The 24680-nt window shown below is 40.7% G+C and overlaps 1 protein-coding gene and 3 non-coding genes across 4 annotated transcripts in view; 3 read left to right on the top strand and 1 right to left on the bottom strand.

Annotated features, from left to right (window-relative positions):
• LOC127353100 (receptor-type tyrosine-protein phosphatase N2) overlaps positions 1 to 24680 on the bottom strand; it is a 223353-nt gene that overhangs the window by 172934 nt on the left and 25739 nt on the right. Inside the window, exons 3-5 of the mRNA XM_051382123.1 lie at positions 16530 to 16643; positions 6126 to 6240; positions 2805 to 2949 (exon numbers count right to left, since the gene is read on the bottom strand). Of these exons, the coding sequence (XP_051238083.1) occupies positions 2805 to 2949; positions 6126 to 6240; positions 16530 to 16643 (374 nt within the window). The remainder of the gene's footprint in view (positions 1 to 2804; positions 2950 to 6125; positions 6241 to 16529; positions 16644 to 24680) is intronic.
• On the top strand, positions 3889 to 3970 carry trnas-cga (transfer RNA serine (anticodon CGA)). Its single transcript has one exon. It is a non-coding gene; the product is annotated as a tRNA-Ser (tRNA).
• trnas-cga (transfer RNA serine (anticodon CGA)) lies at positions 4574 to 4655 on the top strand. Its single transcript has one exon. It is a non-coding gene; the product is annotated as a tRNA-Ser (tRNA).
• trnas-uga (transfer RNA serine (anticodon UGA)) lies at positions 6867 to 6947 on the top strand. The gene has a single exon. It is a non-coding gene; the product is annotated as a tRNA-Ser (tRNA).

The following is a 24680-nucleotide window of genomic DNA, read 5'->3' as shown; positions in this document are numbered from 1 at the left end:
ATGAATTGCAACCCTGGTTTCTCTCTCCATCTCTCTCTCTCTCTCTCGTTTCCTGTCATCTCTCTGCTGTCTACTGCCAAAAAAAGGAATAATAGAAATAATAAAAAATACAGAAATACAAAGCTGGTGTCTGTCTAGGAGTGTGTGTGACAGAACTGTACTTTATGCAAATTCTGGGAACAAGACAAACATCCCACCTGCTCGTTGTCTGAAACTGAAACATGGCACTGAAATAATGAGGAGAGATGCTGTCGTGCATGTGAATGCAGAAAGAGATGTTTCTGAGGTAAAACGTCATCCTGCCCGAGCAGCTTCACCTGCACTACATCTGCCAGTCCGGTGCAGTCAGTCCAAACCATCATGCAATGCGGTGTATAGTACTGGTCATCATATGTGTGCCCAGCTAATAGATGTCAATTTTAAAAAATAAACAAATAGCATAGGTAAGATTTAATAAATCAACAGATTTATTCTTTAAAAACTGTTTATTTCTTGTCAAATAAGAGTTTTATGTTAGATGTTTTATTTATTTGACAGTGTTTAAATGCTTTATATACAGTTTAAAATGGATTAACCCTTTGAACTCCCGTCTGCCAGTGTCTACATTGGTATTTTTGCTTGTGATTCACATCCATAAAATCTGTACAATCAAAGCTAAAAAGTAACATAGGTCGATAAAACATAATAACTGGAAAAAACTATTGAAATTGAGTCATACATGTAAAGAAATAAAACATTTTGACCAGACTGTTTTAAATAAAAGCAAAAACACATAGTGATTCAAGAGATTTCTATGTAACTATGTCAAATTGTTTTGTTTTTGATATATACAAATTTTTATTTTATTTTTGTAGCTGCTCCTCTCCTATGCGCCAATCAATCGTCGCCACCTTTTTTTTTTAGATTAATTCAAACAGGATGATGCAAAAAAACGGGAAACAAAAGAATCAAAGATACATTTTTATGCGTTATTACTTGAAGGAGATCGTGTCAACGTACTAAATTAAATGATAAGAATTCATCTGAAAGAGAACATGTATGAGTAAAACCATAGAGGCCTAAAAGACATTTTGATGCAGGAGCCACACTTTGCTTTAATATTTGAGACTTTCATCCAAAATGATTATTGACATGAAAATAAAGCCCATTTTTGAAAAACAAGTTATTAATCCATTTATGCAATCATATTAACACATCCATCAGCTGCAACAAAAGCCCAGAGTCACTGCCGGCTCCATTAACGCCCACCTAGGAGCACAGAAATGGAACAAGCCTGACTAACGGTAAAATTATCATAACAATGCCGCCATTAACGTTCCTCACAGTCATCATACTTCTTTTTGATTTGTATGTGCGAGGCCCCTTCTGATATTTGTCACTGCCGGTAGCTTTATTCATCTATGTCACACAGTCGGTGCAGTTTATTCCACTCGTGCCCTCCGGGACCCCTTCTGTCCTCCTGCTCCTTTTTCGTTTCCACCAAACACGTGAACCTGAATAGAAAAGGCCACGAGCCCCCGAGCGACGCCTGCAGGCTCCGCGGCATCGTGCTCTGCGAGTCTTTTTGGCACAATCCCCCAGCAGGAGCAAAAGGCCTCTGCCATTCAGCCGCACCGCGCTCCCCTCAGCCTGAGCAGCGGACATGGCGGAGGAACCCGTCACGTGGAGAGTTATTAATTAGAGCGGTGAACTCCTGAACTCTCTGCTGGTATTATTTCGCTCATAGCGGTCGTGCTGGGAGAAACCATCAGTTAGGATGCAGGAGCGAGAGCGGAGTGACAACGAAGGATGACACCGGGCTCCCCGTTGTGAAGGTGTGTGCGTTTGTGTCTTTGTGTGACTGTTTTGTGTGTGTGTGTGTGTGTGTGTGTGTGTGTGTGTGTGCACTTTCTATTATTTTTTTTTAAACGGAGGCAGGTGGCTGTGAACAGAGGGCGGAGGGTACATGCAGACGTTGGGGTAAAAACAAATGTCCCACCTGCTCTCCCCCACATGTGAAACAGGGAGCAACAGGAGCTGGAGTTTACAGAAGATATTTATTCATGTGTGTGAGATCTCGCATATTCTAATTTATTAGTAGAGGCTTTGACTTGAGAACTCCAATATGCAGCTGGCAGCTGTAAAGAAACACGATGGCTTTGTAGTCTTTACTCACTGACATCCCATGGTATACCCTGTATTTAATATTTTTTATCATGATAGCACCAGATCATGTGATATTGTTAATTTTCTATAAGTTTAATTAACTGTAATAGATAAACAGATAGGAATGGCTGTTTAAATGCAGTATAAGGTCAAAAATCATAAAAAACTATATTGCCATAAAACAGTCTGGCTGACTGATCTGCAACATTACACACAACAGATTAATTCACCCAGAGATATTAAAGGAACAGCTACCTACTATAGAATGATACAGCAAAATCTGTACGCAGGAACATGTTTTTGAGACCTAATTTTATTTTTATTTGACATCCACAGTCTAGACTCAGAGCTGTATTACTAGTCCTGCAGAGTTCTGTATTCTACTAGTTTTATTAACAATTAAAATGAGTCTGGTGATGTTGTGTTTAATACTTTATGTGTAAAATATGTGTTTTTGTGCAAAATATCAATAATTTAATGAACACATTTTAAAATGCAACCAAAGGAAAAACATGGTGGTGTGCTGGGAAAATGGTGCTAAACGTTCCGATTTAATCCTACTCATCGTTCAACGACTGCTGCTGAGGTGCTCTTGAGCAGGACTCTGAATGATTAAACATCAAGGAAAGAGGCAAATGGAGCGTCCATGAATCCCTCACCTTGCCCTGGGGGCTCAGGCTGGAGGCAGACGGCGTCTTGGGAAGGAGGCCGAGACGTTGGAGGTATGTCTGCAGATTCCTGCTGAGCTCCACCTCCACTGGCTTCACCCTCTGGTCTACTGGGTCCATCGCTTCAGCTGCCGGCCTGTGGGAGAGAAAGGGGGGAAATGGAAGGAATAGTCACAAAACATCACTGTACACTTCAGTATTTCAAACTAATGCTATATCTTTATTTATGTCTGTCTATCTATCTATCTATCTATCTATCTATCTATCTATCTAAATATACAAATATATACAGTATATACATATAAATAAAGATATAGTACTCGTCTAAAATACGGCTCATTACTTCAACTTGCTTGAATTTACCACCCCGACCCCTGTTTGCCAATATAAAAACCCCAGTTCATCTCTGCTTATATTATGCTGTTGTCGTTTGAGGCTTCACCCTACAACATCAGTTGGGTTATTTCACTAATTGATTGGTTGGTTCTGAACTCAGTCTACTGGGTAAAATGCTGCATCTGGAGAAAATATAAATGTCTTGTTGAACCCAAGATGAACACCCAAAGGTATAAAAGGTGGCGCACACAGAGCTCAGATAAAGGCCATCAGGCTGGAACGTTAGCATGTTGATCTGACATAGACAAAATAAATAGGTGAAATTGAGATTAGTCAACTTTGTCTGGGAAATCTATGTGTGCTACCTTTTGTACCTTTGGGTGTTCATCTTGGGTTCAACACACTTTGGTTTAGCCCCACAAACAAACTACTGGGAAGGCACATCCTCTCTAAGATCTAACTACAATATACATGTCTTTATTAGACCTGATTGCAGAGATGTTGTTGGTTTTAAAGGTCAAGACAGGATTAAACACCACAACCTCCCAACCTCCGTGTTAATAAACCTGCTAAACAGCTGAGCTATTTATTAAGGCTTTCTGAGCTAGAGCAGCTCTCACGAGTAGAATGAGACAGAGAGTTCAGATGAAAGTATAAAAAAACAAAAGAACTGAAACAATCTGGTCAACATGTTTAATTGACAAAGACACACAATAAAACTGTGTTCTCTATCAAAGCAGCTGTGATGGCCGAGAGGTTAAGGCGTTGGATTCGAAATCCAATGGGGTTTCCCCGCGCAGGTTCAAATCCTGCTCACAGCGATACAAGTTTAAATGCTTAGGCAAACAATTCAATTACTGTTCTGACTAGTCGGGACAACAGAGAGAGTGAAGATTCAGTGATTTAAGAATCCTCTAAACTGCATGCCAGATGTCATTTGAGGAGGATGCTGGTAAGTGTTTCCCATCACTACCTTCCCTTTTGGACCTTTCAGAAACCAGCTACTTGTAATTAAACTGACTCAGTTCCAATGACTAGTTGAGACAATCCAAAAAGAGAGAATAAAGTGTTACCAAGGGTAAGACGATCGACTGAGTGACTTTAGAATTCCCCAGACTTCCTGTCGTTTGACGTTCCGTTTTAGGTAACAACCGTGATGAGTCGATAACATGGGAATCTGTCCCATCGCTACCATCCATCCCACATGATGTGAACGCAGAATTTGAGTTGGGTTGACTGTGTTGGACAGCTTTTGTACCTTTCAGAAACCAACAAACTAATAGTTACACCCACTCAAGAAACAATTGGCCAGCTGTGGAGGGTTCAGACAGTAAACAGGACTTGCTTACAGCATTACACCAATGTTGGTCATGTTTCCACAAGGAGCCTTGAGACTTATTGGAACCCTACAGCACTGTCTTACAGCTGTGATGGCCGAGAGGTTAAGGCGTTGGACTCGAAATCCAATGGGGTTTCCCCGCGCAGGTTCAAATCCTGCTCACAGCGGTATTCAACTTTATGTAACACAGTCAAAGACGCAAATTGCTTGTTTACATCATGGTCGTATATTAATGGTGCTATCCATTTGTCTCGTGAACTCGGAGCCCGAGTTGTTCTGCCGCGAGAACGTGACGTCATTGCCTGGCTTGTACCACTTACAGCGTTCCAGTTGTCTTTGGGCATTATGAGTCGGAAAGAAGTGCAGCAGCTGTCTTGTTATTGCTTGTGGCTCTTCTAAACAAGCTCAAGGTGAAATAATAATGTTTTTCTACAGAAACACTAACATTTCAAGTAATTCCGTTATTGCAAGTCTTACATTTCAATAATATTTTGCCATTTTCGCCTATTTCAATTTCAACAAGTGCCGTGGCGTTTTTCTCGAGCCAACAGGGGCCACCAGGGGCCTCCAGGGGCCACCAGGGCCGTGGCAGGCTAGTGTTATTGTTAGCTACATTAGCCTATTTAGCAAACAAAAAACTTTTCGAAAACAAAACTTTAGATTGTATTGCACGCACAGCAACACCGTGCAATGCATAAATTGGTGACCGGACTAAAGCAGCAATGTAAACAAGTGTGTAGGAGCATTTGAAATCGACATTAAAACAACCAACATAGTACAAATACAAAGAAAATATATCTCAATATGGGCGCTGCCATCTTTGTTTTGCGGGTCGTACGTTCGTCCTCATTTAGCTCGGTGTACTGTGAGGTACCCCGAGCTGGACGGCTGAAATTCCGACCAAAAGGGGGTGTGTCTTGGTGAAATGTCACGAGATAGCTGCGAGATTTACACTTTCCAACTCGGGCTCCGAGTTCACGAGACAAATGGATAGCACCATAAGGCGAGATTTGACAAGTACCAAATTTAGAGAGGTTAGGGTGTGGCAGTCAACATACAACACAGACAAAGGAAAACTCTGATTGCAAAGCAGTAAAGGCATCCCCTCCCAGGTAGTTTAATTCACATTCACACTTCAACTGACTCTAATGACTGTCGGGTTGACTAACAATCCACCAGTGACCTCAAAAACCCTCAAGGTGTAAATTATCATTCAGAGGTTAAAAGCCTTCGACTCTCCACCACTCAGCCAGAGCCACCAAAAAAATCTGACTAACTAAACTGTGACTCGTGTGAAGAGACTTCCTGTACCTTTTGGCAGTTTACATTTATAAACCTCCATTCCCTTCTCATTGCTAGCTTCACAACACAAATCAGTCATTTTTTGTCATTTGGTGCCACTGGCCACTGATGAAACATGGCCCTTAGTTGTGAGTTAGCCTAAGGGTGGGGTGGCTAACTTTTCAGGCTTAAAATAACTCAGTCTTTATTGTTGTGAAACAGTCTGCATTGGCCTAACACTTCAGACTTGTCTAAAATATCTTCTTGAAACAGCCTCGGAACAGTTTTTGAACCATGGTGGGACAGTGAGACATCTCCATGGAGCTACTGATGGGGAAACTGGGGAAACATCTGACCTGCTGTCCGTGTTGTAGGCAGCTCCATTCTGCTGTGGCCTGTAGGGAATCCTCCTCAGTTTGGATAACTCCTTGGATAGAACCTGCTGAGTAGTGTCATCTTCCCAGGTCAAACCTACAGACAGAAACACAGAGAACCTTTAGAACCACATCACAACATAGAGGAACTCTATTATTTCCATTTGGAGGCAGGTCTATACCTGATAGAAAGAACGAATTCTGAATTGAACTGTGAGTAACACTGCAATGGGGGTCCGCAAAAAGTGAGTTTTATGCACAAAAGAAGCCCAGATGATATGCAGTGAGTATGGGCTAGAAAGGGCGAGAAACTGCTGAGCATGCAGTAGTTTTCCTAAACTCATTAGGTCACTCATTAGTAGAGGAGACAAGGCAACAGCACGATGTCCTTGGAGACTCTGGTGAGTGGCTTGCTGTTTCAGTGACTAAGCAGAAACTATTTCTCCTCTCCTCCTCCTGCCACAGTTCAGGAGTACAGGCTTGATGAGCTAATTGGAAATACACTGTACAAGCGCTTACCTGAGAAGCAGTACAGTTTACAATGAGCCCTCGTGGATATTTGCATCACCAACATGACAAAGACGCGAGTAAAAGTGCTAAAATGCTCAAAATGCTAATGCTAGAATGTAGGTGTAGCATTTATAATGTTTACCATGTTCATTGTGTTAGTTTAGGGCAATGGCATCCTAACATTTGCTAATTAGCATTAAACAGAGAGTAGCAGCTGTGATGGTCGAGAGGTTAAGGCATTGGACCTGAAATCCAATGGGGTTTCCCGCGCAGATTCGAACCTTGCTCACAGCGGTATGCAACTTTAAAAACAACAGGTTGTGGCTTTATGTAACACAAGTTACTAACTTACATCATGGTTGTATATTAAGGTGAGATTAAACAAGTACCAGACTTAGAGAGGTTAGGGTGTGGCAGTCAACCAAGACAAAGGAAAGCAGTTAAATGCATTTGATTTAAAATCCAATGGGATCTCTGCATGGTTCAAACCCTACTCACAGCTTTATCTGACTTTACATTAACATTATTTCATTCTAAACTGACTTCTGATCTGTAGTCAGACTGTTTGAAAAAAAGCCACTAATATTGCAGATAATCCTGACATCCCTTCCCGGGCAGTTTGAGACCCATTCACACTTCAACTGACTCTAACGACTGTCACTTTACCATGTTCATTGTGTTAGTTTAGGGCAATGGCATGCTAACATTTGCTAATTAGCATTAAACAGAGAGTACAGCTGAGGCTGATGGGAATGAGCTTTGCAGGTATTTGCAGCTATCAACAGAAGTAGTAAGATTTTGACCAGATGAAGGTGTCAGATAAATTCGGATAAAGACTGGAGACCATGAATGTCTGTAAAAAAAATATCATGGAGATCCATTCAATAGTTGAGACTGACCAAAACTCTCATCTAGTCATGAAGCTAGTTTCAACTTTTATGCCCCCTAGTGGTAGAAAGCAAAAAGACCTGGGGGCATTGTGCCAGAAGCTTTTTTTTACACTCATTCACAGGTCATCAAAGACACGAGCTGTGTTCAGTTAGTTGTAACGTCACCACTAGATGCCAATAAGTCCTATGCACTGGACCTTTAAGTTCCTTTTTAAAAATCTTTCTCATGATATATGTTAACATATATATATATATATTTATTTGATCATATTATATACATGATAAATGCTTCACTTGGAGTCAACTGATAATTCATGTTCAATACTTCAATATCATTGGTTGCATTTCTGCATCCATTGTCCTTATTTCACATCAGTTATTATATGAGTGATTCTGTGTCAGTGACTGAGCAAAAACTTTGTCTTCTCTGTTGAAACAAGTGCACAAGAGGACAAACTGATGAGCAGTTTGGGCATTTGTGTCACTTCTCCTCTGGGTAACATTTTTATTAGTTGTCAAACTGTCTCAGTACCAATGTCAGGCAGACATTCCTGTGCACTTACTGGACTTGGCAAGTGAAGAGTATGAGCATCAGTGACAAAGCAAAAATTCTCTTCTGCATTTCAGCAAGTGTACAAAAGGACAAGTTTGATGAGCTGCTTGGGCATTCACGTCTGTTTCTTATGCTTAACATGCATCCAAACACAGCTTTTTGGCAACCGAACAGAGGAGCAGGCGCCAACGCCAGATGGGGTAGCGGAACGAAATGTTACCGGAAATATGGCTGCGGCGCGCAAAGCACAACATGAACCGAGGCATTTGGCAGATGAACGATGACGTTCCTGAAAGATTTCGAGTAATACAGACTGCAGCTCCAGATGTGATGCCACAGGATGTGTGGGTCCAGCACAGAGGACGCACACTTAAAATGAGAACGAGAGCACCACTGCTGTCAGCTGTAAACCCAATATCTCAAGTTTTCAGAAGGAAATGACAACCCACACTCTGTTACAGCACACAATACAAACTGCTGAAGACATATACAGAGAGTGCTGGGTGATTAGAACCATGAGAGCAGAAATATATGGTTTCAAATTCTGACAGTAACAAAATGATTGGTTCATAGAGATATGATATTGGTTGAACTGAACACATGGAAGTCAAAGTCACATTGACATAATGATGACATAAAGAGTTGCAGTTGCACCAGTAGCTAACATAAGTATGTGATTTGCTGTTGTTATATAGTTTTAGGCAGCAGGTCCTGTATGTTTAGTGTTATATGCTAATGCATATATATATCTTAATTTTTGTGACATGTGAGAGCTGCAGATGTGAATTATATCTATCTCTTTCAGCTACCTTGTATCACTCTGTTTCTAACAGCAGCAGGAGGAGTCAGCTGCCCTGCAAAAACAGCCAATAAGGTAATAATAAGGGGGATCAATTCTTAATGAACTTTGGTAAAATACACAAGTTTATTATAACATTTATGGTTCATACTGTGAATGTATAAATCAAATAAATAGGTCCACAATTAAAATTAGAGCACACATTAAAAAGCAGTCTTCATTTGTTAATGTATCCATCAGGGACATGTAATCCTTCACCTGAACTGAAAAAATATAAATCACCATCACAGTTACAAGATTACACAACTTAAGCATACAGCAGTCGTATGTGTTTGTACAATGACTGAGGGAGGGTTTAAAGTCAAACCATAATAACAGAATGAAACATATAATTGTCTACCAAGGGAGAAAGAACTCGCTTAAGTTGGGCAAAGTTAATATTAGAAGTGGAGACTTGCATATGAAGGCAATGCAAAGGCATCAGAGGATGCGAGTTTGCCCGGAGCAGCATGAATTGAAGCAAAAACGCATTTGCTCGAGTTGAAAATGTCTCATTTTGAGTGAAAATATTGAGCCTGTCCCGAGGCTTTAAAAAGGAGGAAAAAGGAGAGAGACTGAGAGATAAACAACAGAAATAACTGGAGTTGTTGGTAAGTTCTGAGGTCAGTCAAAGTCTACCCTGTCACAGAAATACACACACAGACACTCCCACAAGCACATGTCCACTGTTCACACTGTTCACCCTCTTTTAGTTGTTTTTGGTCTCTACACACTCCTGAGGGAAATGGCTCTTTAGCTGCTAAATGCTCCTCTATGTTCACCTGACTGTGTCTGTCTGCTGTTTGGTGCTGAGCAGGTAGTGTACAGAGGGCTTTTAGAGCTTTTTCTCTGAAAACAGCGGCCTGCTGGGGCCAAAAACAACACCATGAGAGGGGTGAGAGCGACCCAAAACAGTAAAGTTGCTAAACAATGAGCTGAAACTCGCTGTAATGCTCCATAAAGCCGAGGTAATAACTCTCTGTAGGTTCATACGAGCTTGCACATTGTTTTCACATTGCTATTTGATACGTTGTCTTTAGAAAAATATCGATTATAGCCACTTTAAATATCCATCTCTACCCAGATAGCCTTTCATGAGTCATCCTGAACAAGACTCTACCACTGCCAACATCTCATTATACTTCAGATGGTCAACCAACAGCACATTTTCTAACAATCGAATCTACACTTCTGCCTTGATGAGCAGTGAATCTAATTAAATCAGCTCTACTCGTTACAGACCATTTCAGCACCCGGACACCTTCTTTAGATCCCTGCAAAATGAATTACGACCCCAACTGCCACGGATCAGGCACAAGCCTCTCTTTAACAGCTGCACAGTGTGTCAGGCCAGCTTTCGCCATCAAAGAGCCATAAAACGGAGCTTTTAATGGCAGCCATGGTGGCTGAGAAAACGGGCGTTAGCGGCGGGTGAACAGACGGCATCTGACACGACAGGTTAATAAACGTTGGAGCCCCTGCCAGGATATTCAGAGTGACTCTACGCTTCTCACAGACATGTGGGCAGGAGGCTGCCGGCCAGTCGTGGTACAAGTGCACTTTGAGTGAGATACTTCCACATCTTAACAGCTGACTAAATGAGACTCTGCGGTGAAAAAGGGGCGAAGGAACAGGATGTTTTCAGGGCCGAAGCTGGTACTTTAATCCACAAGGATCAACAGATAATGAGCTTCAGTTCCTAGATGGGCAAAAATAAAAGCAGACAACAGCGAGGAGGTCAGAGGTCAGAGCCTTCGTGCCTTAACAAAGAATAGAAAAACTGTTTTGTAGGAGCTTTGGTTCGCTTTGCATTCTCTCTTTTTTCAGATCCACTGGTTTTCTCTTCTACCATTTCCACATTCTGACTAAATTATGCAACCACCAACGGCCATATTCAGAGTCACAGTAATTATAACCATGGGCATGATGATTTATCAACTTATGCAAATCTAATTTCCAAACCCCGAAGCGCAACCACACTCACTGCTGTTTGCAGTGTCAAAGCAACCAAGGTGAGAGAGCAGATTAAGGCTTCTAGCAGGGAAAAAAGTTGTGACAAGTTTTGTTTTTAACCAATCCTGACACCTTAGCAACACAATATGTTTGTCTGGTCCATGTAAAACTCCCCATACAATATGACTAGTCCAAAAATAACTCATACAAGCAGTTGAAGTGAACTTCTACTGGGTGTTTGTGGCATCTCAGATCCAAATGTTTGTCTTCTTCTTGTCTTTTTGTGTGTTTTTAAGAAATGTGCACACTGACTGCTGTACCTTACACTCCATGGTCAAAGCTACACGATATGTAAATCTTTTTCCAGCATAGCTCTGTGTGTGGGTGCATGAGGTTGCATTTGTTCTTGTACTTCATTTTTGATTGTCAGTGTGCAACATGCAGTGGATCAAGCCCAGTTGCACTGTGGGTAATGTAGGCGATATATAACTGGTTCAGCTGCATTGACTTTGATGCCACCTTTGATGCAACTTTCCATCAGAAGTTCAACAATGAAATTTCAACCCTGGACAAGAGACTGAATGAAAAAGACTATTTCAGCTTTCTGTGAAAACTACAGTAGACCAAAACCGTCCACAGCATCGACTGGAAAAGGTCACTGACCAGGAGTCAACGGTCAGCCAGAGAAATGTTTGAACGGAGGCAGGGGTTACTACATACTTAGGTCACATGATGAAAACAAGAAGATAGTATCTGGATTACTCTGGATGATACACAGACCTTACTTTGATCGATAACGTAGTTTCAGTGGAAACTACTGAGAGCAGGGTCTTAGGATTAGAAACAGGATGTTGCTTCTGGTAACTTTAAGTTTTTATCACCACAAACTAAAACGTTCAACCTTTATTGTCTTGTGGTGGAGGCAGAAATCTAACAGGTCATAGGTCACAGGTCACAGGCATATCTTTAAACCCAAACTATCTGCATGTCTTTTGGTCGACTGACACAGTTGTAGTGAATCACTGTTGCAGAGGAAACAAACAGACACTTGATAATATAATATTACAACAGATTGCGTCTTTAAAGTCTCTGAAAGGTGGTACAGGGAGGTCAAGTAGGGTTTGGATGTTGTGTGCCAACTGAAGAGGACGTCGCTGTGGGCTAATAGCTGCCCTGACCTTGGCTTTTAAATGGCTTCACATCTGCAGGGTATTTAGTTTGCTGTGAGAGTGGGAGGAGGGCCCAATGTGTTTCTGAGTGTGTGTGTGGGCGGACGGAAGGGGGCGAACACAATCGCAGCAACAGCTGTCTGAAAAGTGTAAGCCATTAGAGAGAAAGACAACAGTATGTTAAAGGATAGCTCCAGATTATTACAACTTGGGTCTTATTTTTTGACGCAGTTTTTCCCATCGATAATAATAACACTTTGTTCACTGTGATTTTTGACAAGACACATCTAAAAATGAGTCAGGACAAGGAACAGACAATCAGACAGGTTGGAAACAAACTCCTATTTAGCCAAACTGCCTACTCTAATTACCGTAGTTTATTCAGTCATGTGGAATTGAGTATCAAGTGAATTATTACGATTATTAGCATTTTGATAACTGATTGTTTATTGATCAAAAGTTATTTATAACCATAAATACCAATCATTTGCTGTGAGAATTAGTTTCTTTTCTCTTTTTATGTCTGACGAAGATTTGTTCAGACTGCAGATCAGACCTCTAAGACAGACTGTTCGCACTGTTATTTGCAAGGGATCAGATGGGATTTGTGTGTCAATAACAGTAGCAGCCTGATTGGGCTCAGCCGCTCTGATGCCCTTCCGCTGATATGAGCGGCCGAAGCATCTGGAGTGAGAAGCATCTGCAGAAATCCGATTGGAAATGCATTTCAAACCACCTCCAAATGTGGTTGAATTTCATGTAGTATGTTGCTGTCTGGACTTTCTCATGTCAGTGTGGATACAATCTGGATATTCAAAAAAAAAAAACAGATTTGGGCTGGCAGTCTGAAGAGCCTACAGGTTAATGCACTCATGGAGGTGTTACATGAAATGTGATGAGCTATGTCCCAGCAGGCAAAGCAGCAAAAGAGCGAGCAGAGCACGGATGGCGTACATTAACCACCATAAGGTTGCGTTGGATATTTTGATATGTCGCGTGAGAGTAGCAGCGAACTGGAGCTAAAGTCAAAGTTCAAGCAGGCCTCACTTCATTTGTGTGCACACACCTACACAACAAGGGACTATTACCTACATTTCAAGTGCTCTCACTTTCAGTGTCTCCAAACTCTGTAGAATGGGTAAACTGTTTCCAACCTGTCTGATCGGCTGGTTGCTTGTGTTTCTTCCACTCTCTGGGTTTGGGGTTGAGTTTGAGTACAATGTGATTATAACTGACAGAAACAAAGGCCAACAATAGGAACAGAAGACCCACTGTTAAACCTAACCTTTACATGTTTACTTTAAAGAAATACTTCGACATTTTGGGAAGTACACTTTGTTCGCTACCATGTCAATCTGTCTAACAATATGAAGCTGCAGCCAGCAGACAGTTAGCTTAGCATTGCATAAAGACTGGAACCTGTGGGAAACAGCTAGTCTCCCTGTATTTTCACATTGAAGAAAGTGGTATTGATCTTCTCCTATAACTCCCAGCAAGAAAGTGAATGAGCGTTTTTCCCAAAAGGTTGAATTATTGCTTTACTGTCCACACAAGTACACGCGGACACCGGTGCCGAACATCAGTGCCCATTGAATTTCCATAGACTAGAAGGAAAGAAAGAAAGAGTTGATGCTTATGTGTGTGTTTATAATATAAGGAGATAAGGAGAGAGCAAACTGTTATCTTTTCAGTGGACTGGCAGGGTCTGAAATGCAGATGCTTCAGTGTCTTTAGAGTTTTGTCCTCCCTAATGGCTTCTGCAGACAGCCGGGGCCAAACATCTCATTTGCATAATTCATTTCACTTCAGAGCGCCTGACAAATGCCTCCAAACTCGTCGCCTCTCTGTGAAATCTGAATATTTCTCCGGCTCTCCCGCAGTGTGCCGATCCGGCGAATTAAACCAGAGGAGCAGGGTTTTTTTGTTTGTTTTTTGTTGTTTTGCAGAGGGGGAGGGAGGAAGGGCCACCAAATCAAGCTCAAAAGAAAAGATGGTGGGAAAAGAATTAAATGGAGTAAACTCCTCACAAAACAAGTGTTGTACTTTTCTGACATCATTCTCTCTTCAGCCGGTGCAGTCATGAAAACGCTAAACTCTGGAGAGTCTTTTCCTATGTAGTCCAGGTTCTGTTATTCAAAGCAAACCTGCATGATGAAAGTTGATGAAATGTTCACTGATGTCCAATGGGCTGTCACACAGGTCTCTGCCTCCCTCTAGTGGTACAGTGCAATAACAGCAGATTATTACACCAGAAAAAGTGATAAGCAGCAACTGATCACGGTTCAATATTTGCACACGTTATTAAAAATTTCCCTGACTTAAAATCCAAACAACATTTCACATTTATTTAAGTCTTAATTCACACTCAGATTCTTTATTATTCATCTATTCCTATTTTAGTCTTTTGTGAGATAAACTGCTGTATGCTACTGTAAGTTAGTAAGTATGCAGTGAGAGGTGAACAGTTGTGTGAATGCCATTTCATTGGTCCAATTAATCTCTTCAAACCTGTGACCCATTAGACACTAACTCCTGCTTAGCAGGCAAACGGCGTTCAGACCCACAGAGGTTTCCTTTAGGTTCCCGTACAGAACATATGCTGTATGTGATACTGTCAGACAGGGTGGAGGGTTAAAGAGTGACAATTAAGGTGAAATAAAAGTATTAAAAGAGAAAAATTGGATTCCAATAGGTCAAAGCACTGGGAAATGATTTTATATAAACCTGGACTAGTCTCACCTCCCTTATCAACAACTGGAGAAACTGGATTGTGTCAGTGATGCATTTGTGTTGTGAGAGCGGCATTAATGACAAAGCCCGGCTTCAAATGTCTGCCAAAAACAAGCAAACTTATTATTATAATAAATCGATTAATTAATTGAGAATTGGTTTTCACTTTCACTTAAATCATATAGTTACATTCAATAAAAACTCTGGTCCACTGGTGCAGACTGCACTTGAGTTTTTCTTTTCTCTTGCACCTTTAAGGTTTTGATATAAAAACTTTGATATAATTTTACCATATTTGTACATTTCTGACATCCAATTGCTAAAAAGACTTTTGTTCTCTGTACTTCACAACACAAATACAAACAAATAAATCAATTTAACATTCCTCCTCTCCCTCACTGATTAAGATATGATTACAATGAGATCACAGTTCATGTAAAAGCATAATTCTGTTCCCTGGTTAATCTGTATTGCAGGTTGCAGTCACACATTCCTTAGTATTCTATTCAATAACATTTCTGGTATGGAATCAACAGCCCAACCGCTACATTGTTAGCATGAGCAGTAATAACCCCCAGGCTGTGACTGCCACCTGCAGAAACTCAAATCTCAAAGGATAATACAATGACGACGACACAGCTTGAGTGACAGCTGATATCTGGTGCATGCAACCATGTGATTCTCACAAAAACAAAAACACAAACAAAAATTAAAAATCAAAAAAGAGAATCTAACCCATTGCCACTAGAAAACACCCTGTCTACTTCAGCTCACACACCTCGCATTGTCTCCTTCAGAATAATGAAGGCCATCATAGAGGGGCTGAGTGACTGTCTGGACGAGAGTCATAGTTTCAGTATCCAGGAACACTCCTACTACGTCCTCGAGAGTCGGCTTAACTGACATTGTAGTACAAAGACAATATAAAGACTTGTCATGGTGTCCAAATGCACATTCATTATAGCTCCCTGATCTGCAAATATGCTTGTATGCAACAGCTATTCTGACTAATGCATCCAACTTCACCTCACAGTAACAACTTCCAGTCAGAATCTTTCTACTCAGGACTTGATAGGAATGAAAACCTAAAAAATTATAGTTAATTATTGTTTCCCTTTGATAACATAATCCAGGGGTGTCCTGTATTGGGATCCATTGTGTTTTGGCGTGCATACTGTAAGAATTCCTCTCTGTTTCTCAGTTGTTGTGAAAGCAGAGCATCCACTTCAGTCACTGTGTAAAATCTCTAGAAACTGGGTGTGGTCCTCTGTGTGTGAGAGCTTCTTCATCTCAGCGTCTTTCCTCTTCAGCTCAGTGATCTCCTGCTCCATCTTCTCCTGAAGCTCTTTGATTCGACTCACTTCAGTTTCCTGCTGGGATCTGACCTGCTGCTTCACATCAGAGCTTCTTTTCTGGATGAGACGGATCAGCTGAGTGAAGATCTTCTCACTGTCCTCCACTGCTTTATCAGCAGAGTGATTGATAGCCTCCACCTCCTGTTGAAGCTCCTTCACATCTTTCTCTCTGTCCTGGATTCTCTGCTGGATGTTTTGTCGACTCACCTCGAGCTCTCTCTGCCTCTCAGTCCTTTCTGCTGCAGCTGAGACTGAGCTAATCTTATCAAAACGTGCTAGTTAGCCAGCCAGAGAGTTAGGAAGGGTCACTGTGTGTGTGTGTGTGTGTGTGTGTGTGTGTGTGTGTGTGTGTGTGTGTGTGTGTGTGTGTGTGTGTGTGTGTGTATACCTCTGTTAGAGAGCTTCTCCAGCAGTGTCCTGAAGCGTTGGACCACAGACGGGGAGACATCGTAGGTGTAAACCTCCTTCACCGGAACAGACTGACACCTCCCAAACATACCATCTGTCAACACACAAGCAGACACTTTAAGAATGTAACGCGCTGTCAAATTTAGCATTACGGACTTTAAAGGGCTAAATATGATCAACCTTTCATGTTCAGTTGACCCTTGTAATGTTCATACAATCATGAGTCTGGAGTTAGTCTGTTGTATAGCGTGGTAGGTACTGTAAGTCTACAGTGTGAACAACACCACAGTAGAAATCAGAACAACATATCAGGAAGTTGACAAGTTAACAACGAGGAAAGAATAAAAAGTGCACATTCAAATAAAAGAGTGAGTATTGTACATGCCAGGTTTAGCAAATAAAACCACCTGTTCATTGCTCGAGAAAGCTGGTGGTCCAGGTTAAACATTAACAGTGATGAACAGCCACACTGTACTGCTCTACAGGGGCATATCAGCACTTCTGTCAGCACACACTGCACTACATTACATTAAATTGAATAATTGCTATGAGAGGAATTGTTCATGAAGGAGAAGTGAATCAGCACAAAGCGTTTCCATGAAGTAGAATTTTGCTGAACTCTGACATCCAAAGTTGTATAATCAACTGAACTATTAAACAAATTCTCTGCACTTTTGGTATGAACTCATTAACTGGCAGCACACAGTAAACACAGCAATAAGGACCTTGGGTCAACAACACAGTGATTACCTGGTCCATTCACGACAGGTTAGTGGCAAACCAACTGGAAACATAGTTTTCTAAAGACAACCATTAATGAACTCATAATGTAACACTGACAAACACCGAAACAGGTTGGACTTCGGGAATCTCTATATTTCATATATCTGGCAGCTGTTACACACATCCAGTGTATTACCCCATCCCTAATAGACCTTTTTCACAGCAGCTATTTTGACATGGAATGGTAAACACAGGCGTTAGAGATTAATCTAATGAAGGGTCCATTCCATTTAGTGTAGCAGAGCCTTTCCAGTGAGCCAGCATACACAACAGCAGCACCCTGACTCTGTCTGACCTGAACGGATCCCCACAGCAGTTTTTTTATTATGACCTAACCCTAAATGCTAGAGATTATACAAAAGTTCTCTTTCAACCATCTGCATGAATATCCGGACCCTTTTATCACTTTATTACTAAACATAGACCTCATGACACACTCAGTCTTACTTCCTTCCAAAAAGCCACACAGTGGGCAGTGTTAATGTGAGATGTAGGAAAGGCCAGCGGGGGGATGTCTCAGAAAATGAAGCCGTGGGTGGAGAAAGCGTCTAGAAAGATGAGTCAAACAAACACAAACAGAAATATTTTCCCTACCTGTTGAACGACCACAAAGACAAAGTGAGCATGTGCTGCAGTGACTCTTTTTGTAAGTGATAAACTCTGAACGGGGTCAAATGTGACAGTTGATTGTTATATTTATTTGAATCAATGCAGCTGCACAACGTTTCATTTTTGGCCTGTATGTAGCACAAGAGCAATCCGAATGCATTAAGTGCCTCAGGCAGATCTTTACAGTGAAATCTTCAATGAAGCTCCAGCAGCCTGAACACACTACAGTACTACAACATTATTTTACTATCTTAGCTTCTGGCTTTTTCTTCACTCGATATATGTAGTTGGTACACTTTGTTTCTATGTTGACGTCTGTCTTTTGTTCTTTCTGTAAATCACTCGTAACTAGGGCGGCACGATATAAAACATCATATTGTGATTATTTTGACAGATATCGCAAGTTAAATTATCACCAAAAAAACAACCTATTAATATCATGATGAAGTATTCTGTATCAAACAAACAGTTTATCTTACATCTTGAGAACGTGATTTGTAGGCCAGGGAATCTCTGTAGCACTACAGTACTTTATTATAATACTATCTTTATCAAAGAATTATAGCTCCTGCGTTTTGCATATTACACTTGGTCATATTTCAATAATCTTTCAAAATTGTTCCTTGTAACTACTCTTTTGATCAGTTCTACATAAATAAAGTTGTTTACTTCCTTGAGATTTATTTTACAAAAGCAAATTTTTCCATGTGACACAATAAAGCCTGAGGCAGAGAGCATTAAGGTCCAAAAAAGTACACGGTTGATTCATGTGCTATCATTTTATAAAGAAACGGAGCATATATATTCTATATAGTTTCAAATATATCTTCTTTTTTGGCAGTTTCTATTTTCCCAAATGTGTGTTGGAATGGTAGAGCTAGCTAACTTGTCATCTTAAATTTGGAGCTTAGCACAACATATCCTCCGGCCCTTTGCTTAACCTTTTATTCTGAAGGGAACGTCCACCTAAAAATAGAATTCACATCGCAGCTGCCTGCAGTCTTGGACAGCTCGATCGATGCCTGGAGCTGTTTTAGTAGTAGTGGCAGCAGTTATTGATCTACAGTAGTGGAGAGAACGAAACTCTGAGGACTTTGATGAGGCTGAGAAATCACCCCAAGATTCTGAAAACGTGGCGCTGCATCGCAAACACAGCAACACATTTATTTCTTGTTTTGTCTCAGTCGTAAATCCCAGTTAGAGCGAAGTCTGAGATTCCAACAATAAACTGTGTCAGATATAATTCAGCTTTCTCTTAAAGTCACGGGGTCAACCATCTGAAGAAGAGGAGGTTTAAACCCTACAAACGTGGCTACACGAGCAGATAGTGGACTCCAACGTCACCATTCCCGGCTTCCTGACGGTTCAAGCCGACAGGGACAGCACCCACAAAAAGGGGGACGTCGTGCAAAACAACAGGCGGTCCCGGGCACGTCGAAGGCGTCGCAGCCCGGACACACCCCGGACTCCATTTGTGCCACGGAACCCAGTTTATCCCAGACCATGTTCCTCACAGTGGTCACATCATCACCATCACTGTTACATATGATGTCTTATTTATTCTCCTGTACAGCACTGTGGTCAACTTTGGTTGTTTTTAAAGTGCTTAACAAATAAAGTTGGATTGGATTGGATTGGATCTGATGTCCACGCACATTTTGACTGGATGCATATCACCAAAACACAAACAGTGGAGTAGTAAAATAAGAAATACAAAATACAGGTATTCTCCAAGAACAGTAGTTCCCAACCTGGGAGGCCGGGACTCCCACTAGGGGTCGCCTAAGCTTCATGGGGGTCTTGAGGCCTTCTTGATTTTAAAAGGTGTAAGAAAACGTTGTTTATATATTACTAAATTGTTCCCAGGTACGTTGTAGTGAGGCAGAGGTTAAGTTTAGCACTTCTGTTTTGAGAAGGACTGTGATTTCAGTTGAATATAAATAAACTTAAAGTTGTGTCTCATGCTTCAAGTCACTTTGGACCAAGACCACAATCTTTCCTTAACCTGAGAGTAACTAAATATAATCGTTCAAGTTCAATCAAGTTGAATAATGCTGTAGTCACTACGGGCAGATATTGTCTTCCAATATTGGATGTTTGGGCAGAAAAACAAATGAATAGTGATGCGTTCAGTTGCAACATTTGTGCAACTTGGCAGATTCTTTAATTTCCTCATTATATCAATCTAAACATAAAACCAGGGCGGCAGTACATTTCCTTTAAAACATATTTGCTACTGCAAATAAGTTGTACATACAGATTTTTTGTGTTATATGCTTTAAACTATAATTACTTGCAATACATTCTTATTATCCTATATGTTGTCACATACATTATTTATGGTAAAAGTGCGAAGGGTGCAAAATTTGGTCGAAATAGGAAACCCGTTTTTCCCCCGTGTTTGTTGTGCTTGCCTCGCACTACATATCTGCATGAATGTGTGTGTGCATGTATGTGGGAGAGTGTGCATGTTGCATAACAGCCCTTCTACATGGTAATTCAGGCCTCCTGACTATAAATAGCCTCTGCGTCACTGTGGTCGTTTCAATCAAACTGCAAGCTCCATTTAACAGGCAGCTAAGGATGACCAGCGGCTGGTCCGCGCTGCTGTAATTACTCTCAAATGTTTCACTGAGTGCATATTCAGTTGTTTACAAATGAGACGGAAGAAAATGATGTGCTGTGGGTGTAGAAGGAAGGGTGAGGTAAGTGAAAACAAAGGGAGAGACACTTAGAGAAAAGGGGAGACAGCTTGCTTTTTTGAAATTATAAAACTGTAAATCACATCTGGAGATTGTCAAATTTACACAAACTTCCTTAATATTACAAAAGTTTTCTGCTTGCTTGAAGCTATTTTTTGTTTCTGAACAAATTATGCGTGAAACAAAGATAAATGGTTTTGTCAAACGACGCAGCTTTGCCATGATATGATGAAATACCTCATTGTACGACAGTTACAAGTGGCTCTGGAGAGACTGAGGCTGTTCCTCACCAGGACTTAATGGGTTTGAGCATTGTGTTGCCCCCTGCTGAAGTGCCTTAGAGCAAGAAACTGAATCCCTCCCAGGCAGATCAGGTCACATTTGTTCCAAGATATTCTCAAGGAAATGATGAAGGGGGAAGCAGTGTTGCTGAATTTTGGCTGGATCACATAATCATGAGATCACGTGAGAATCTGTACTGCCGGGCTTCAAGCTACGCACTAGTGTCCAACCACATTGGTGCCTGACCAATCAGCGAGGAACTGCTAGCAGCTATGGCATGAGCGTGTGTGTGAAGCGACCGCTCAAAAACAACAATGGCGGCTGCTAAGAGGTTGGCGTAGATGCATCAGTAATATCAGAACTTCTTCATTGAAAGAAGAGCAAAGAACGGCACTGAAGGTTTTTCTCGATGGAAAAGATGTTTTCGCTCTTCTCCCGACTGGCTTCTGTGTGAGTTTGACAACGTTATTTGGTATGCTGAAGTGGAAGTTTGTCTGTTATAGACAGTGATAGACCAATGGTTCATCAAATCACCTTAGAACTATTTTTTGAAAGTGCCCACCCTTCTCCAAATAGTCTGCTACGAAGACTTCCCTTCCCATTACATGGTTTGTTGATCAGATTGGTTGATGTTCATCCACAAACCTTAGTGTAAGAAACCATACAAGGCAGTCAGGTTAGCATTTTAAAGTCAAACTGCAGTTCCTGTAATGTGTAATGTAATTGTCGGTTAAGTTGTAAAACCTGGGCTCCACACTGTGATAACACAGACACTACCAAAAACTCTGAGACCTCTTGCATCAAAGTAAAATGCAATATTGATGCTTAAATAATTGTAACAATGATATTGTAATTAAAAAAAACAAAGTGCAAAAAAAGAAAAGCAAGATCCTGAAGACACTTCTGCACCACAGGCCGTTTCTCCTCCTTCAGCTCTGATCTCACCAAACACCATTTTTGTGTTTCCCAGAAGGAACATCTTGAATTATCTCTCATAATTATACTCATGCATATCTAAGGCTCTGCAATTTATCCCAGTTCACTACCAGAGGGCCGTAATTCAGAGCCAGACATGTCTTGTTGTGATTTATGGTCCAGATTAGAGCCGAATGAGGATTCACAGGGCCATTCTCAGAAGCACAGAGTGTATTAAGATGGAGGAGATGGACCGGCAATGCTGACCAGATGTTGCTCTTGGTTGCAGCTTAAATATATCCATCATTTATTGAAAATAAGAAAATAAACTTTTATTGTTGTGGTAGAAGAAGTCTTTCACAGATCTTTTACTTTAGTAAAAGTAGGAATACAAAGTTTTGATCACCACTGATCCATCCATCCAAAGCTGCTGCTTACTTTTGCAAAATGCTAACATACCTTTTGATTCATAAAAAGTGTATACTAAAGTGTCAAAAGTAAATTGGGGACACAAGGAGGGTGTCATCACTTAATGGACAAAAGGTGCGGTTCCAAAAATACTTTAGGTTGACACAGCATGGGTTTCTGGACTGCATTGTTGGGACACGCTGACTGAAAGCAGCAAACTCAGTCCTGCCTAATGAACTGGATTAAGACATCTTAATGGATCTGTTGCCCCCGGGGACCCCCACGAGTCCATCCCTCACAGACTGCACTCCACAAGATCAATGACAACTGGCAACGCTTGGGCAGGGCCTGGTACAGGTACAGCGTTTCCTTTACCTCTGTCAAGATCTGGCTCTGGTTCTCGTGGTTTTAATCGAGCTAGCGGTGCTCATGGATGATTAGCTGCACAGGCTGCTGCATATGGCTCTGGTGCTCACCGTGTGTCTGCTGGAAGTGAGAGAGGTGTACTGGGAGACCAGGAAGGGTGAGAGATGCTTTACTTGTTTTTCGGGTATGGTAGTTTATTTTAAATGTAGACATGCAGATATACCTTGTAAGATGCTTTAACTGAAAGAGACTGAACTGGATTAAAGGTTAAATTAAAACTAAATGAATAACCACTTAGTCGATCAACAGAAACAATGATTGGGAACTAGTATTTGGTTAACCTGATATTTTAGTAAGTCATTTTTTAAAAATAAAATTAAAAATTACATTGTCTTCAGCTCCCCAATGCTTAAGGCTTATATTTGTTTTATATCACTGTTAATTGAAGATCTTTGGGTTTTGGACAAAACAAGCAATATGAGGACGCCATCTTGGGCACCTTTCACCATTTTAACATTCTGAAGCGATGTAACATGATTGATTAATTTGATGTTGTTGTTACCTACAGTAAACCTAATGGGTTTATCCTCTGTATGGTAGTCAGGTCCTGCATGAAATTGTCGAATGTTGCTCATATTTAATCAGTTTATTCTCTACGTCACCAGCCTCAGCTGTATGATTGTTTGGTTTCTACAAACAGTGATGGCAATGGAACTTAAAGAACAACAGAAACTCCAGATACAAGTCAGTAGACGTGGGATGAAGGGAGCAATTCACTAAAAAGTTGGGTATCAGACCTCATATTGGTACGCTGACAGAAATGAGTCAGTAGCACCAAGTATCAAAAGCTTTCATCAAATACCTGCTCTTTTCTGTTCTATTCTTTTATAACACAATTTATTTTATTTTACAGTATTTTATTAGGCAAGGTTATTGTGTGAATGCTGATGTTTTACACATGAGAACACAACAGGTTTTGCACATGATACCAAACACATATATCAGCATCTTGAAAGTAAACCGTGGTTACATCACTTATGATTTTATTTTGTTTTTGACCCTACAGGGTTGGGGTTCATTTTGTTTAACTGCAAATATTCTATGCATTAATTTTTGTGTTTCTTTAGCACCTTTTAATATGTCCTTACCCACATTGATGGCTTTTTTTCCAGCATAAACTCAGCTACAGTCTAACTTGAATTTAATTGAAAAATCTAACACAGTTAATGTTGTCTATAAAAGGTTTTATTGTGCAAATATTATAATAGAGCAGCTCAAGGTTAAACCAATATTGTTTAATGTTTCATAGACAAATACAGCAGAAAAATGTAAAGAATGATTTATATTAGTCTATTTATGGGATTTTATCCTAACTTGTCTTCATCCCTTTTTTATTGAAAGTCTATGCATCCAATCAGTGAATATATTAATAATCCAAACAAACAAACAACAGCTACACAAACAACAACATAAAAGTTATTCCTCTTACTTTGCAAAATGCCAGTTACATAAAATCATTAGCCGCGCCCTCGGCTGATATTCTGTTCCGAAAAACTGAAACGAGTCGGAAAATGAGTTCTGATCAGCTGAACAACTTGGCCAAGTAATCACTGAGTCAGTGGTGCTGATCAATAACCCATCAGCTCCCAGCACATTCAGTCATATAATTTAATGAGATGTGGCAGTTCCCCTTTTACTGATCTGGAACAATCTTTAGACAGACTACTGTAAATACAGGAATGCCTCTGATTAGCCACTAAGACCCAGCTCCTTTATTCTGCTGATCAGCGCCGCCTTTTATATGATGACATTAGGGATTCTGGGTACTTGTTGTCATTGTTTTTTCTTTTCCATTCTCATCTACCAGACAGTTTCTCTGTCTCACGGCTGAAGATAAACGACAAACCAAGTATCTGTCCTTCGTTCATTCATTTACGAGAATGTGGTTTCAGAGTAGCTTCATTATACCGCAGTAGTTGTGTAGTTACAGGAATTCTCTCAAAGGACCGCCAGCCCACACACTTTTGATCAATAGCCTTGCCCACACCCGCCAATTAGCCTTATCC

Source organism: Dicentrarchus labrax, unplaced genomic scaffold, assembly GCF_905237075.1.
Source record: "Dicentrarchus labrax unplaced genomic scaffold, dlabrax2021, whole genome shotgun sequence".
In the NCBI taxonomy this organism is placed as follows: Eukaryota; Metazoa; Chordata; class Actinopteri; family Moronidae; genus Dicentrarchus; species Dicentrarchus labrax.
This window is presented reverse-complemented; position numbering and strand designations above follow the sequence as displayed.